General features: G+C 44.9%; 2 protein-coding genes across 4 annotated transcripts; one reads left to right on the forward strand and one right to left on the reverse strand.

Annotated features, from left to right (window-relative positions):
• Positions 1-6,837: 6,837 nt before the first annotated feature.
• On the forward strand, positions 6,838-11,547 carry LOC117839421 (uncharacterized). 2 transcript variants are annotated; one of them, XM_072290785.1, is made up of 5 exons: positions 6,838-7,632; positions 7,716-7,772; positions 7,853-8,051; positions 8,212-8,272; positions 8,355-11,547. In XM_072290785.1, exons 1-5 carry the CDS (start codon positions 7,488-7,490, stop codon positions 8,385-8,387), a joined length of 495 nt encoding a protein of 164 aa, XP_072146886.1. In that variant the 5' UTR covers positions 6,838-7,487; the 3' UTR covers positions 8,388-11,547. The 2 variants fall into 2 exon arrangements, with proteins under 2 accessions (XP_072146886.1, XP_072146887.1); XM_072290786.1 differs by having other exon boundaries at positions 7,719-7,772.
• LOC117839419 (organic cation/carnitine transporter 7) lies at positions 10,886-15,137 on the reverse strand. Of its 2 annotated transcripts, XM_034719749.2 has the most exons (7): positions 14,871-15,137; positions 14,671-14,781; positions 13,830-14,098; positions 12,880-13,117; positions 11,705-12,236; positions 11,407-11,609; positions 10,886-11,296 (listed from the first exon to the last, which is right to left on the reverse strand). In XM_034719749.2, the coding sequence occupies exons 2-7, from the start codon at positions 14,671-14,673 to the stop codon at positions 11,066-11,068; spliced, it is 1,476 nt and encodes a 491-aa protein (XP_034575640.1). In that variant the 5' UTR covers positions 14,674-14,781; positions 14,871-15,137; the 3' UTR covers positions 10,886-11,065. The 2 variants fall into 2 exon arrangements, with proteins under 2 accessions (XP_034575640.1, XP_034575642.1); XM_034719751.1 differs by lacking the exons at positions 14,671-14,781; positions 14,871-15,137 and having other exon boundaries at positions 13,826-13,973.
• Between the last annotated feature and the right edge of the window lie 2,026 nt (positions 15,138-17,163).

Below are 17,163 nucleotides of genomic sequence, written 5' to 3' on the forward strand. Positions count from 1 at the left end.
GCAACCCAGAAGCAAAAGCAACTGACACGAAAATCACATAGGAAAAATATATAACTCAAGCTAATTATTAAACCCAACGGACGCATATATAGTTGAGAGTCGAGAGATTAACAGATGAGATAGCCACACTAACTGACGCTCCAGCTAAAGCTACTACAATGCAAACGCCAAACCCTAATATTGTCGTTGTACGTGGCTCTACTTATTCGGAAGACCTCCTATAGCTAATGCCACTCCAGCTTGCTCTAAACAAAATCCAGGCGACGACGACGCTTGCTCACTGCTGCAACACACGTACGTTTCCTCCGTTCCCTAGTCATCATCCTCGCTGTTGTTTCCCAGGTTCAAGTTGAAGAACCACGAGGACGGGTCCGGGACGGGCTGGTCCGCCGCCCACGGCTCCCGGGTCCTGATAGCCGGGAGGCCCATGCCGTGCCACTCGCCGGTCGGGTTCCAGGGCCACCAGTCCTCGAGATTGGCCGGCTGTCCCTGCTCATAATAATAGTCATCCGAAGACGAGGAAGACTCGTCGTCGCTGTCGTCCTCGTCGGATGAAAACTCCAGCGCCGGCTCGTGCCTGTTGACAATGGTGACGGTGACCCTCAGCCTCTTCTCGAGCGCAGTCACGACCTCCTCGGCGTCGGCCCAGCCGGTCACCACCACCCGGCCGGTGTCCGGGTAGACATCCACGTTCTCGACCCCTGCCAACGCATGCGAGGACGAGAGAGATCGCACGGGGGTCAAATCGACGTGCAGGAACTCGACATTATTATTCAATGACTGATAACAGATAATAAGGAGCTCGCGCGTACCAGCCACGTCATTGATGGCCCTGCGGATCCTCGAGGCGCCACCGCTCACGTCCATGGAGAGGATGATGAACGCCATCGCCGATGCCCCCGCGCGCTAGCTGCTCGATCGAAGCTCTGATGGTCGACGGGCGTCTGCTGTGCTTGTCATGGCGCAGGTACGTGTTTGTATTTATACATGAGATGAGAGAGGGTGGCGATCGCCGGGAGGGGGAGTTCATGGAAACCTTTCTACTTTTCTAGGAAAACACAAGAAAGGAACTGACGAGGGTCCCTTCTGTGAAAGGAAATGAACTGTCGGCTGGTAACCTGCGCCGCCATCGATATCCCGATGGACTTCCTTCCCTACATATCATCGCGTGGCGCCTTCAGAACTGTTTTACCTGCCATTTTTTTGCAAATGAATCGATATCCCGATGGACCTCCTTCCCTACAGATCATCACGTGGCGCCTTCTGAACTGTTTTACCTGCCATTTTTTGCAAATGAATCGATATCCCGATGGACCTCCTTCCCTACAGATCATCACGTGGCGCCTTCTGAACTGTTTTACCTGCCATTTTTTTGCAAATGCATCGATATCCCGAGGGACCTCCTTCCCTGTAGATCATCGCGTGGCGCCTTCTGAACTGTTTTACCTGCCATTTTTTGTAAATGCTCGTACTAGATTCAATCGTGTTCGAGATCAAAATTGGCATTATAGGAGTTTGCTATCTGAATCTAGGCAAACCGGTCAGACCGGTTTTACAAACATTATCAAATATCTCACTAATAGAATCTTAAGCTCTAGCGACCAGACATTAACGACCGCACACAGACTATGGTTGTCGATCCTGTTTTTTAGTTGTCACGGTAGCAAATGGCAGGAACCTACGGCCAAAAAACTGGCGGTCACTAATTTTGCCTATATGTCGTCGTTGTTTTGGGGTGGTTGCCGACGGCCAAAAAACTGGCGGTCACTAATTTTGCCTATATGTTGTCGTTGTTTTAGGGTGGTTGCCCTGGACTAACAAGAAAATACATCTATTAGCACCGTAGTACGCCGCCGGTTCCTAATATTCTCCCGATCCTTCCCCGTAAGCCTGTCCATCCTAGCAGCTCCTCTACACAATCGCTGCCTGATCCATATCGTCCCACACAACAATAGCGGTTCCATCTCCCTCTTGCTGCTAATCCCTATGCTGCTGTGCTTGTCATCGGAGCTGCCATCCCACCGCAGGCTGACAGAGCATCATTCGCAGATCCGCTCGGTGCATTCACCGCGCCGGAGATACTCTTTTAGCCTCCTCACCACTGCGCCAGAATTCATATACCTACAAAGGTTGCAACCTTGATTTGGCTGTCACTCCCATTGCGGGGAACAAATTGGCAGCTTCGGCCGGCAGCACAACGGCACAAGCACATCGTCAGCCTCGGTGTCGTGCATGCGGCAACACAAGCACATCAGAAGAGGGGGCGGCGATGACCTCTCTTGTGCTGGGCGTGGAGTTGCGATGTTGATCGATGGCACAACACCTTGTTTTCTGGACGGTACCATGGTAATCAGTATTCTTCCAGATAAACTTTCTTGGATTTTGCTGACATAGAAAATTAGTTGAACGGAAGATTTGATATACTTTCCTGTAGATCGAAATGTGGACCCACCAGATCTTGAGGATTAATGAATTAAGTGTGCACCTTTTTCTCTTCTACATCTAGATGGTAATTTTGATTATTTGGAATTAGTGTACCTGAATATACTTAATAAAGATTCATATATTGTATCAGCCTGAAGTTATTTGGTGTACTCATTTACGTGTGTGTGTGGAAGTTTACATAGCAGTTTGTTTTTATTCTTGTCTTCCTTTTGCTCACTTTGTACTATCTTTGTTCAGGTTTAAGAAGATAAATAAAACAGAACAACAAGGCACGGCAAAGTTTCAGCTCACCTTCACTTGTAAATTAACTTCTGCCTTTTCAATGTTATGGATGTCAGTGAGCTTTCAAGAGAGAGAAAAGCAGACTAGTTATGTTTCTTCAAATACATTTTCCCAGAGCAACTTATCCTTGACGTAGCGCTGCTTTTTCCATGATTGGAGGCCTGTCACTTCTCATTCAGTAATGGATGCAAATTAAGGCTTCAAGAACTGAAAAAGGTGAAGTGCGACACTGTTTCTTTGTAATAAAGCTCATTACTGGTCTTGTAACTTGCTGTTGCAAATGGAAATTTACAATTATTCTTGGAATGATGATCATTCTCAGATTAGAACATGATCATATTTTACTGTTTCAAATAAAAGGACAATTGGAGCATTGTAGGTGGGGTTCGAAAAAAAATACTGTCAGTTCATTTTCTTACGTACACAAACTTTGTGTATTCCAGGGCTCAAGATGAAGAATAGTAGAAGCATCATTGGAAACTGTTTCTGAGGAAAGGGCGTCAATATGAAGGTGCCAAAAAGTTTTTTTTGCCATTGGATGCTTCCATATATAATGTAATAAAATTTGTTTGGCTAGTAAAAATAAGCCATTGTAATTGGTGTACTGGCTTCTTAAAGAAGGTCATGAAACATTGAGTTTGAATAAATAAAAAGTAATTGCTGTTATGCGTGGCCACCCCTCCGAAGAAGCAGGCACATCAATGATTTTACATAGTATATGTAATTGTTCATGTTGTAAAACTGGTTGTTAATGCTCGATAGAGCGTAGTGAAATATTATTAACGACAACAAATGTGGTTGTTATTACTAAAATTTTGGTTGTTAGTACCTCATAGCAGGTGTTGTTATAATATTAACGAAACAAATACGATCGTTATTACTAAAAATGTGGTTGTTAATAATCTAGTAATAACGACCACATATTGGCCGGTCGTTGAAAGTTAATAACCGGAAATTGTATGTGGTCGTTAATAGTATTAACGACTGAGCCTTTAACAACCACATCTACACTTTTAACGACCACATATCTCATCGTTAATATCTAGTCTTCTTGTAGTATTAGACTTCACCATTGTGTAGATCTCGTCGAGACGATTGAAATTCATATGTAGAATGTCCAATTTGGAGTCCGGATGAGAGAATTATGGCACCGGCAAGATTCAGCCCTGTGCAGACCGGTCACACCGGTTTGGATGGGCGGTTTGACCAGTTTAATCTGAGTTAGGAGTTGTATTTTGACTCGGGATTTGTGTAACCTTCGACTCCTACTGGGGCAAGACCTCCTCACACTATAAATATAAAGAGTCACGGCCGATTGAGGGCAACCCAATCGAATCAATCTACTATTTAGTTTTATCTCCTAAACCCTAATCCTCTTTCAACCTTCATGCTGTTCGTCTACTAATCTCCACGACAAGAGATGATGTCCTAGGCTTGCTGGTCGACTTAGGGCACGTTGGTGATGTCCATGCCTTGACGGGGTCCCTCCCGGACGAGAGCTTCAACGGCCTTTGCTAGTTTGCTCGTAAACTAGTTGTCTTTCGCCACGTAAGTGCATTGGTTATCCCTTTTCTAGTTTGCTTGTAAACCTAGCCATCCTCCATCACGTAAGCATGGTAGTTATCCTCTTGAACAATTGACTCGGGCTAAATCCTAGGAAACCGGTCTAACCAGATTGCTGGACCGGTCTGACCGGTTTGGGCAGCATACTGCCGTTTGGTCTATTCGCAACCCGCACATTCTAGTGTTTTCGTGTGATGATCCTAAATTTGCATCAACACATTTTGGCGACTTTGCTGGGGAGGAAAGATCTGGTTGCTCAAATCGATCTATGAAACCCTAGCCATATACCTAATTGATCTACTATTTTGATTCGCTGCTATAGTTGCATCTGGTCTTTTTGGACTGATTGCAACTACACTTGTGACTTTGCGTCAGGCTGCTCAAGATGATTGCATTGTATTTTGCTTGCTCGTGCATATTAAAGATTAAAATAGAAGCAAAGTAATTGTCATTAGTTGCTCGGATATCAAGAATATTTGAATTTATTTATCACAAGACCAGAAGCATCAAGACCTGTTATGGTGGGCTATCCATATACTTCGCATCAGTTTAGTTACAATGAGCACAAGGTATAATTTGCAAATACATTACCCATGTCTAATAATTATTTTGCAACTACCACAAATTCTCATGTTGATGTTGCTAGATATGATATTAGTAGGCATATTACATGGGCTAGTAATTATTCAGATGGTGCTACTTATGTAAGCTACTTATGTAAATTATAGTTTTGAATATTATATGCAAAAACCATTGTCAAATAATATGCATACTTTAAACTTTGAATTAAAAAAACCAAAACTACCTACAATTTGAGACGGGGTAATACTCATTTTTTGAGGAAATCGTCAATGCGAAGCTTACGCTAGAACGCTAATTCTTGAGTAACGATGTTGTCGCTACGTGGGCAGGAAGGTATTGTTGGTGACGAATGCATCTTGTCGTTGTAACGACCATTTGTCACCAGCAAGCAGCGCGCTGCGATGGCTTCCAGCCATCGAATTTTGACAACTCCCCACCTTCCCCGAACTTTTCATTTTTGAAAAAATTTAAATCCCACAACTTTCCATTTTTGGAATATTATAACTTATACACATAACTTTGACGTATAATTTTGTACTAACAATTTTTTACGAGAGAATTTTCTAGCACAACTTTGATAGCATACATAACTCATGCATACAACTTTTAAAATAATAACATCGACTTTCATTTTTGGTAATTTATAACTTATACACACGATTTGTATGTATAACTTTTCCCTAATAACAACTTATGTGATAAAATTTGTAACACAGCTTATACACATAACGTAACTTTTACGAAAATGTTATTAAGCAACTTATGCATATAATTTATACGCAAAATGATCTATACCTTCCAATCGTCGTGGTCATTTTGCAAGAAAGCTCCTCAACTTTTTAGTAATCAACCTGCAGTCCAAATTTTGAGGAGAGTTTCTTCCAACCGTCATGGTCATTTTGCAAAAATACTCCTCAACTTTTTAGCAATCAACCTGCAGTCCAAATTTTGAAGAGAGGGGAGCTCGGGTGGAAAAAAGAGGGAAGGGAGGAGGTTAAGGAGAAAAAGCTTCTAAAACAGAAAGGGAAGGGAGATTGGGCGCGGGCCGCCGCACACCTCCCTGCGCGCCCTGGCCCTCCCCGCGCCCAGCTCCCCGGCCGGACCTCCGTCGCCGCGGGCGGCCTCGCCGGGGGAGGCGCCGCCATCACAGCTTGCCCCCACCAGCGCTGGACCTCGCGGCCGGCCTGCTAGACCCCAAGGAGCGGTCGGAGGAGGACGAAGAGGAGCAGCTCGCGTGGCCCGCGGCTCTCCCTGCGCCCCGCTCCCTCACCGGACCTCCGTCGCCGCAGGCGCCCTCGCCGGTGGCAGGCGCCGCCGTCACAGCTCGCCGCTCGCGCTGGACCTCACGGCCGGCCTGCTGGACCCTGAGGAGCGGTCAGAGGAGGACGAAGAGGAGCAGCTCACGTGGCCCACGTGGCTCTCTCGCCGCCGCCGCTGGCTGCTCCATATCGCGCGCCGGGGGCCACCCGCTATGCGCCACGTCGCTGTCTCCCCTATTTTCGATCCGCGGCTCCACCGTGACCTGGGAGTCCCGCTCTCCACAGGTGCAGGCGCAGCCACGGCGATGAGCTCAATCCGATCGGCCCTCGCAAGGGCGCTTGTCGCCCCGAAGCTGCGTGGCCCCCACCAGTTCGCCGCCACCACTGCCGCCGGTGATACGCAGCCCGAAAGGGTGGCCGCGGAGATGGTCTGTTACGCCCTTGGTGGCACCGTTCACCGAAGCTCGCCAGTTTCCCGCTCGCTCCGCTCCCCTTCGTGCTCCCCTTCGTGCTGATTCGCATTAGGATTTTGAGGATTCGCTTGTTTGCGCGAACTGTTGCTGCTGGTGTGCCAGAGGAGGCGATGCGGATATTGGAGCAGGGGGCCTCTAACCTGCAGGGCGGCGGTGAGGGAAGTGCTAAGGCCGTGAGGCTGCTCATGCTCCGCCATGTCCACGCTACTCTACCGGAGGTATGAGTGTATGACGCGCTGCGCTACTCATTTCTGCAACCCGAAGCTTTAATTTTAAACTTACAAGTTCCCCTTGACCCTGCAATGTGGTGGATTCGGCAGTTAGTAGAGCTTTAATCTGAACAAATTTCTTACAAGTTCCCCTGACCTGCAATGTGGTGGGCTCGCCCGTTGGTTTGGGTTAATTGGGCTTCTTGTCTGCACTGCTAATTACAGGCTTATCTCTGTTTCTTGTCTAGAGTTTTGCATACCTGTGTCATTTAGGTAGGGTTTCAGGTACAGCACACGTTGTGAAATGAACAGGAGGATTTAGAGTGGACTTGTGTTCTGGTTTGCAAAGTAGCTGCCTATTGGCAGATGATACATGAGTGAAGAAATTCATATGCTTTATAGATGTTTGGCTTTAACAAGAGGACTACATAACATGAACAATAACTATGGTGATAACTACTGTTCAATTTTCATGTGGCATAATGAGGTTGAGTTACTGACTACTATATAGCAATCCGAACTTGATCCTTGATTTACCTTTCCAATTAGATCTCCCCATTGCATGTGGTATAATTAAGTTGAGTTGCTGATGATATAACAGCTCTAATTGTATCCTTGATTTACCCTAACCCTCTTCCCCCATTGAGGAGATTGAGTCATTTGAGGAAAATTACATGTGTCTGTGTACAGTGTCCCCTAATGATTCAGTTGATCTGTCGATCAAAGATGACAGCCAGTGGTCTGATCAGGATCATCTTAAATTTCGGGTTAATGCTATCAAAGGACTTATTGCACTTCTGAATGGAGAAACAGAATCAGGTGTTTTGATGTCCCAGTTATTGTTAGCTTAATAGGGAATAAAGACTGATAATAGAATTTCATCTAAATTTGCTCTTTATCAGCAGCCCAGCTGTTCACTGATGGGTGCAAAGATTTCGCTGGAGGCAAACACCAAACAGGTATAACCATCTTTGAAACTGATCATTCACATTTTTTTCTTCAATAAGTGGATACATGCCTATTGATGTTCTTTCCTCAGAAAGTGCTGCCTTTTCATACAGTGAATATTTGCATTGTGTTGGGGATTTTCCAATGGCAACACAAGTGTATCAGAGTGTTCTTGAGGAAGCGCGCATGGAAGATATGTCTGGAAACCTTTTAGCAGCTGGAAACATGGTTCCTGAGGAGGTTTCTATTGGGACCACATGCTCATATAGCCAACTTTTATCTCACTCTGGGTAAAAATTAGAGTAATCTTTACGGTTGTGCTTTGGTTAAATTTTTAGATTCACCCCGAAATTTGATACAAACTTTCAGATCATCTAATGTTGTTCTTTTGAATAACTATTTCTTAATATCTACCCTTTTATGGAGGCTTGCATTTTCCTCTTAATCCAGGAAGTTTGGTGAGGCAGAGGATTATCTCACAAGGGCACTACAAAAGGCTCAAGAACAATTGGTATGTCATATTAAGTTTGTCAAGTGAATACTAGAAAATAGTGGCATCCAAGTCAATAATCTACAACTTTTAATCCATGCAGGTTCAAACCACCCAAAGGTCGGCATTGTGTTGACCTGTGTAGCTAGAATGTACAAACTGTTAGCAATGTAAATGTGTAGACATCTAATAAGTGGAATAAAAATTTAGTGATGGAAATAAAAAATATCATTAGTTTAAAAAACACAATTGATCTTTTACCGCAGCAACGCACGGGCATTATGCTAGTATTTACTTATTAGAAATTGCATTGAAAAAATAATTGGAAAGGAAACAAAGAATCTATATCTATACTTAATATAAAAGAGTGGTTGTTTCTTCCGACCGTCGTGGTCATTTTGTAAAAAAGTCCCTCAACTTTTTGATAATCAACCTGTAGTCCAAATGCTGAACGGAGGGGCTCGGGTGGAAAAAGGAGGGAAGGAGGGGGTTAGAGGGGAAAAAGCTTCTCCTTTCAGAGGCAAAGGAGGGGGTTGGGCGCGGGCGGCAGCTAGAGCAGGGCGCCCCGCCGCTGCCCCGCGCTGCCCCTGCGCGCGGCCTCGGCGAGGTCGGCTAGCACGCCGCCTCAACAGCGCCGCCGCTTCTCCTCCTCGCTAGCAGCAGCATCCTCCGGCTCATGCTCCTTCTCCTCCTCCGCGGTGGGGTACTCCACGCCATCCTCTACCTTCGGGGCCTCCTCCGAAGCAGGGGAAGCCGTAGCCGCCGCCGGCGGTGGCGGCGGGAGGGGGAGGGGGTCGACGGCAACCTCCTTGCTCTTGCCCTTCCCCTTCCCCTTGATGGCCTTCTCCTTGGCGGCGCGCTTCTTACGGCCACGGCGAGCCCCGCCTCCCCCATGCCGCCGCCAGCATGCTCTATCTCTTCTTTCGCTAGGTGCTCCTTGAAGGCCTCGATGGCGCGGTGGATGGCCTCACGGTCGCCTTCCAGGGACCCATCCCAACAGGACCAATAGGCCGTGTAGCACCCGAAGCATCCGGGCTTGGCCGAAACAGGATAATCTGAAGGGTTTGGTCTCGATCTATCTCTGGTTTGCACGATGATTGGTCTGTTCAGGATAATTTGTTCGTACGCCTAATTTTTGTGATGGAAACTGTACCTGATACTTGTTATTGGAATATGGAGGCAAGTGGAGTGCTCAGAATTCTGCGGTTTTTGCATTGGGCATGTTCCTCTCATGGTAGTCAGTCTCATCAGAAGGTTTAGTTATGATAAGATATGGTTGCTTAGGTGTGTTTGGAATTTACAAGTATATGGTGTCAATTTGCTGTTAATTTCAGCAAGCAGTATTGGTCGGATTATTTGATGCTGGTTGTGAGGTGTATACAGATCCATGCATTGTATGAATCATGGATTCATGGTTGACATGGCGATGCTTTATTTGGCTGTTAGAGCAGGATTTTGATTCAGTACTATTGACATACTCATGAAGGTGGCTTGTTGTTCTATCATTATCAAATAGTCAGCTCAATTGAAAGGATCATTTCAAGGAAATTCAGAATGTGGGTTTTATAATTGCTATATTTGTGGAGTGTAGTTTAGTGCTAGCTACATGTGAAGCCGTCTGCTTGAAGATTCTTCTAAGTACTATTCTTGCTTTGAGGGCCATGGATGTATGCTCTGAGTTGTGGTTTTCTTACTAATGTGCTACTGATGCGTGTTTATCTGGTGGTACATTAAGGTCTTCTGTCAGATTATGGTGTAGTGCTTTGGTCTGAATCTCCTCCCGCCGCCGCCGCCGGCAGCGACGGCGACGGATGCACCTTACCCTTCCCTATCGCTTTCTGCCTCCTCACTCCTAGTAGGCGAGGCGGCCGCGGCGCGTTAGCCGTTAGCCCGTTAGAGTTGCATGCATGGCGGATGAGCAAGCTTGCGCGCAATCGATCAGTTTCAGTCTTTCAGATGTCGTCGTGTCGTATGTTTCTTCAGAGCTCGATCTAGCCAACGAGATGACCGATCGGACTTATTACATTTTGCTATTTCATAGGCCCGAATAAGCCCATGAGCGTCTCGTGAGGCAACCCATGCCCCTTTTGGTTTTCCAGAACGCGCACAGCAACACGACGGAGCCGGACCGAGAGATTTACCATCCGTTTCTTCTTAAATGTAAAGCTTGTATTAGTACCAAACGGCCATCTCATCCATGCTGAGGCCAGCGTAAGAGGACGCTCCCCGGACAAGGAACTTGCCAGGTGTCAGTGGCGTGCGCCCGTTGCTCTAGCCTCGGAGGGTAAAGAGTTTGTAAGTGGCAGGTTTTTCCGTGGGCTTGAGCTCAGGGTGCGAGGGAGGCTGCCCGCGGCAATGCTCTCTTCTTGCACAGGTGGTAAATGATGGGGGAAAGCCGGAAAGGACACACTCGAGGGGGGGGGGGATACGTTGAGAAGAAGTGTTGGGGCCAAGCTCCCCTACACCTGGGGCGATACACCATGTATAGATGCAATAACATCGGGGTTTCGCACGAGCATGCTAGTAAGAGAAAAAACGGACGGCAGCAGCAGCACGTGGCCGGTGGGCCCCCGCTCCTCCCATCGCGCGCTGGCGCAAGAGCGCCAACTCAACATTGCGTGAGAACCATCGCCGTTGTAACAAGTCAACGAGATAAAAGCATCTCGTCGGCAGATTTATTTATTTCCGATGGCAAAACATCAGTCGTGTCGTGTCGTGTACATCGTATAAAAATCGCTCGATCAATCAGGTAAGGAATCCCATGTTCTCGCCGCAAAAAATAAAATGTTTCTCACAGTACAACAAATCGTGTGATCAGTTCATATCGACCTCGGTGTCGTTGAGTCTACACCCCTTCGTCTCGAAGGGGAAGAATGCGACGGCCAGGCCGGAGGAGAAGACTACAATCTCGAAGAGGATGATCGCTGTCGTCTGGTGGCAGCTGTGCACCAGGGCGACCGCGACCAGTGGGCAGAGGATGCCCCCGATCCTGCCCACCGAGCTCGCGATACCGATGCCCGTTGTCCTCACCGAGGTCGGGTAAATCTGAACAATGAACCAAGGCAAGCCACCAAATGTTAGCACAGGCACAGATTACTCGGTATCGCCAAGGGACGAGGAGAATGACGTGATGTTTGCAGAAGAACCTCACTGACCTCTGGAGCGTATATGTATACAATGGTGAAGCTGGCAGCGATACAGAGCCGGGCACCAAACAGGGAGATTCTTGTTATTATATCTGTCCGGGAGAACACTAGTGGGAACAAGAAAACACAGCTAGTGAAGAGCATGGACGCCATGGAAAGCCTCCGGCCAAATCGATCCACAACCATGGCCGACAGAATTGATCCCGGGATCTCTGTTTCAATAAAACACGGTAGCATTGGTCATCTATATGATCACATACTTCTGAAGATAGTTATTCTAATCATATTGTGCACAGTAGTAACCAACCTGCAAAACTAGATATGAAAACATTCTTATATAAGCTTGCGTTATTTGAATGTACTGATTCAACCTCCTCTTTCGCACATATCCTATTTCCATTACTTAGCTCTGATGTCAGAAGAACAATCCCATAATAGGCAAATGCATTTCCAAAGAAGGCCATCCACAGAAGTAGGGTTGCTCTGATCAGTTTTGGCGAAAGTAGCTTGCCAACGGACTTAAAACCTCCAAAATCAGAACCTTCATCTTTATCTATGTTGTAACTTTCTTCAGCACCATCCAGAAGTGTTGTGGACTCCGAAGATACTGAAACTTCATCTAGCTCGATATTTTTGTCAGAAACAAGCTTGCCTGAAGGTAAAGGCACATTGTTTAGTCTTGCCATTTTCTCCAATACATCCACAGCCTCGGTTGTTCTGCCTTTCATGCATAGGAACCTTGGTGACTCTGGCGTAATGGCATAAAATAGGAGCAGGAGGAAAGATGGAACAGATGATAGTGCTAACAACCACCTCCAGCCAAACTTGGGCATAACCATCTGCCATTAGCATGGTGAAAATGAAAAATTAGCCATAACACAGTGGAATCTTCTAGTCTAATGCATGTCCATTTTTACTGCAAGAGTGTATTTCACTCTGATTATGAGCAACAACCTTGCCAGATCAGGATAGTATATTATAGATGTTCATACCAGAGTCACCAAAAAAATTTTATACGTGTCGCAGACAAATAATTACGAATATAAACAATGCTTCAAAGATTTAGTAAGCAAAAAGGCAAAGTAAATTGTCATAAAACTTATGATTCTATACCCTAACAACTGAAGTTCCTTTCAAAAGTGATGTTCCAGACTGCTATTCTTCCTGAAATTTATTCTTACATCAAGTACATTTTCTTTCAACCCTGTAAGACCGTAGCATACCAGTTAATACTACAGGTTAAGTGATTGTACAATAATCAGCACCACTACAGGTTAATTGTTTTGTATGATAATCAGCAACACTATTAGCAGATCAACTGTTCAAAATGGTTCATAAATTTCTGAACAAACCGGTGTATACAATGAGAATCGGTAGCATCATGTTATGATTTATCATGTGTAGTGTTTACTTCTGATTTTGCTGCTGACTCTGCTATAAAATTTGAAAAGCCTTCTCAGTTTCAAAATATCAGGATTATACCCATGCAAGAGATGCCTCGAAGATGGTCCCAACAGTCCAAAATGCAGAAAATACCACCATCCAGGTTCCTCTACTTGGTGCAGGAACAAACTCCAAGAACCAAGATCCGAGAACAGGTCCTCCTCCCAAACCAATACCAACTAAGAATCTAAGAGATATTAATGACAGATAGTTAGGAGCGAAAGAACTCAAAAATCCAGCTCCACTTGTCACAATGGCAGTAAAGAGAAAGCCCCTCCTGTAAAATCCAAATAAAAAGAAGTGTAAGGGCTTGTATGATGTACACAAGAAATTTAAAAAGCACAGACCATTTCCAAACTTAATTATTCTAGGATCTAGAATGAAAAATATACCTTGGGGATCATTAGTTCACGACAATAAATAGAGAGCTCGTTTTGGAAAGAAAATAGAATTGAACCTGGCTGCAAATTAATTCATGGCATTCATTTTGGCAATGATTCCAAGGTAGTTTTGGAAATTAACAGAGAAACTAGCGTTGCTATATGTGGGACCTATTCTGGTTCCAAACATGACATAGTTGTTAATCAGCTATAGCTAGGAAGTAGGAAGTCACAACTGCCCAATAGAAACAAGATCAGGAACAAGTTTGTCAACTCCATGATACATCAGCAAGGAAGGAAATGGACTTGCATAATTTCATGCAAAAAGGTACTCCCTCTGTCCCAGAATATAACTAGTGTTTTGTCCTAAGTGAAACATTTTTAACTTTAACTATAAATAGAAAAATAAAATCAAAGATTGACAAAGTTAAAATGACGTTAGCAGATTCATCATGAAAACAACTATCATAACATGTAAACTTTTCTATATGAACTAAATTATTTTTAGAGATATTTTTTATCAAGGGTAAATTTGACTTAGGACAAACCTAAAAGTAGCTATATTCTGGGATGGAGGGAGTACATGACATCATTAAAGATTAGACCTGCCTCCTTCCATAGTTGTCTGAAACCACACCCCATGAGTAAGCTCCTATCAGCATTCCAACAAAAACAACACTTGTAATCATGCTTTCCTGATGAGAAGTAAGCTTCCATTCTAGCTGTACTGATGGACCAACAAATGATAACAGCATCATCTCCATAGCTTCTGCAATCAAGCCGATCCCAGCATAGGAAAGAATTAATATCTGGAACTTCCCAAAACCTGATGACAAGAGTGCGTCATCCACGGTATATGAAGCTGATTGCTCCTCCATCTGCGAAGTAACAATCACAGCTGTCAACCGTAGATCTTAGTAAATGTAGTAATATAATCAGATAAGAAAAGGCTGAAACAAGAGGTTAGTTCTTCTATTCCTTTTTCTTTTATTGGTTTCCTTATATGCAGGCTCACAAGTCGCAATAGCATCTCCCTGTTGCTTTCATTTATGCAGTTGTGAATCTAACAAGAACCAGAGCCAAAAGGTTCCCTATGTCACAAAAGACAACCAAAACAGAACAATATAGATTTACCAATCCGCAGTAGTAAACATACGCATCATATAACAAGAGCAATCAAGACCCCGAGAACGTTCTAACGCACTTGAGTCACCGATCCAAGTGTACAAGGCAACTTCAGCATCTAATTAAAAGCCAACTTGAGCAAATCCCAACAAGAAAGCACTAGTGCTCCCAGCCACGAAGAGCATCCCATCACGTCACAGTCTCACTTTTGTGTTTCCCTCGCTTTGCGTATTCATAAAGCCAAAAAGCACCAGCCGGAGAGCGAAACCGCCGACAAGAACCGAGACCGCTGAATCTAAAGAGGGGAGGCTAGCGAGATCCTCACCATTTCGAGAGCCTCCCTGCCGAATCAGAAGCTTATCTCGCAGCGATCCTCAGCGAGCTGGGAGCATCAGATTCGACCCCTCCGCTCGCGCCAGCCCTGAATAAATACCACCTGAGAAATCCAGACAAGAAGCACCCACACAGAATCAGCCCAAGAACACGTGGGTGCAGCAGGACTATCAAGTGCCACGAGAAGGGAACCTGGCAGGACGGATGAGGGGTAGCCAGGTAGGGGACCGAATGCGCTCCTGGATCTTCGACTGCCTGATCCGGCAGGCGGCGAATCCCGCAGCTGCGGGCGGGATCTGGGGGCCAGGGAACGAACGGAGGAACCCCCCCTGAATCCGGGCGCGCGCAGCACTGCTGCTGCCGCTGTGCAAATCTCTGCGCCTTTTGAATTGGCGATTTGGCTCCGGATGTCTTGGGATGCTCCGAAAGTCCGAGGATGGTGGGGATGGGGTAGGGGGGGGGGAGGTGGGGGAAGGGAGAGCTGCGGAATGGTCAATGGAGCCCGCGCTTTGACCGGGGAGATGGTACGGTACTACTGTGGAAAAGTCGATGGGTCAACGCGCCGAGGCTGGAGCCCATGTGGTGTTGGCGTCGCATGCGGCTAAGCACATGGTGAGCCGATTTTGTGCAGTGCATTGCAACGTGTCTTATACTTCGCCGTGTATAGCGGGGAAATGGCAAGAAACGTTGATAGTTTCTAGATCTACTCTTTTCCGTGTGCGAAAATCCAATTTCCACGTGAATAGTCAAGTGTTTGAATAGCCCGTGTGATTCAAATAAGATTAAAAATAATAAATATGGGTAACTATTTAAAATTTTTGGCCATACGAGTGTAGCAGCTAAGGTTGTGTCCACTGTGGACTGTGGTTTGAGTCCTCGACTCGGAACTAGTGCTCACGTAGGCAATGTTGTGTCCACAGGGGTTCAACTTCTTGACCGACTTGGAACTAGTGTTTCCATTTTTCTCGACTCAGAACTTGTGCTCATATTTTTCTGAATTTATTTCACAATTTAATTGGCGCTTTTATTTTCTGAATTTATTCCAGAATTTAACCAGCGATTTTCTTTCGGTGGTAAGCGACGTGCTAGTCGACTGCAAGGCACTAGTGGTGATTTTATCAATCTCGACGACATGCTCATCAACAGCAAAGCGTCAATGGTGATTTCGTCAACCTCAAGAATAGTCGGCTTGATTTTTAGAGGTGCTCATAGGTGTAAGGGTGCGTACTTGTATTCATAAGTTCAGGGTGTGTGTTTGTATTCATAAAGTTCATAGTGCGTATGTTTGTACTGTGTTTCGTAAAAAAGTTTTAGAAAAATTTACTCCTTTTCTAAGTTCGCTCGGAGCCTCGGGCAACAATGAGAGTGGCAATGGGGCGCTATTGTCCTCCCTTTTCCGTTCCCCTGAATCTTCCTCTCTTTCCTTGCGGCATGACATCCGGTATTAGGTTTTCTTTGCCATTTCCTATATGGTGCGGTGATGGTTGGGCCTTCTCCCGACTGCATGACGTTTTTCTCGTCGCTTGTTGGACCATTGGTTCCAAGGTTGAACCACGAAGAAGTTACATCTCCAGTAAAGCTGGTAAGGTTTGAAGGTTTCAAGTTCTCGACTTAGGCCCCGTTTTCTTCCACTGACTTATTTTTAGCACCCGTCACAACGAATGTTTAGATACTAATTAGGAGTATTAAACGTAGACTATTTACAAAACCCATTACATAAGACGAATCTAAACAGCGAGACGAATCTATTAAGCCTAATTAGTTCATGATTTGATAATGTGTTGCTACAGTAAATATTTGCTAATGATGGATTAATTAGGCTTAATTAGGCTTAATAGATTCGTCTCCCCATTTAGCCTCCACTTATGTAATTGGTTTTGTAAATTGTCTACGTTTAATACTCCTAATTAGTATCTAAACATTCGATGTGACACGTGCTAAAAATAAGACAGTGGAAGAAAACGCCCCCTTAGTATGTCCTTTATCCATCCCAAATTACTATTCGTTTAAATTTTTATAGACTAGACATAGTATATAACTAGATATATATTAAAAGGTATGTATCTTAAAAAGTTAAAACGAATAGTAATTTGAGACAGAGAGAGTATCATGTATGACTTTGCCAATGCAAAAATGTGTTTGTTCAGTTTTCTGAGAGTGTTCATGGTTTGAATATGTGTGCATGTATATAAGCGTTTGCATTTGTTAAACGCCTTATTTGGATCAATTCACCTCAACTTTTAAGCAAAGATGGAACGGAATAATGATAGGTTAAATTAGATAATTTCAAAAGAATATTACTCTCTAGTAGGTTAGAAATCAAGGATTCAAAGCAGCATGTATTGAACCGCAAAAGAGAGAAGCCGCGATGTAGCGGCCCAAGTGAGCTTGAATTGGCGCACACTTCAAAAGTTTAATTGGTTTTTGAGTTACGAGAATGATTAACATTTATTCACAGTTCCTTACTCAAAAAAAAACATTTATT

The sequence above is a fragment of the Setaria viridis genome, chromosome 9, assembly GCF_005286985.2.
Source record: "Setaria viridis chromosome 9, Setaria_viridis_v4.0, whole genome shotgun sequence".
Taxonomy (NCBI): Eukaryota; Viridiplantae; Streptophyta; class Magnoliopsida; order Poales; family Poaceae; genus Setaria; species Setaria viridis.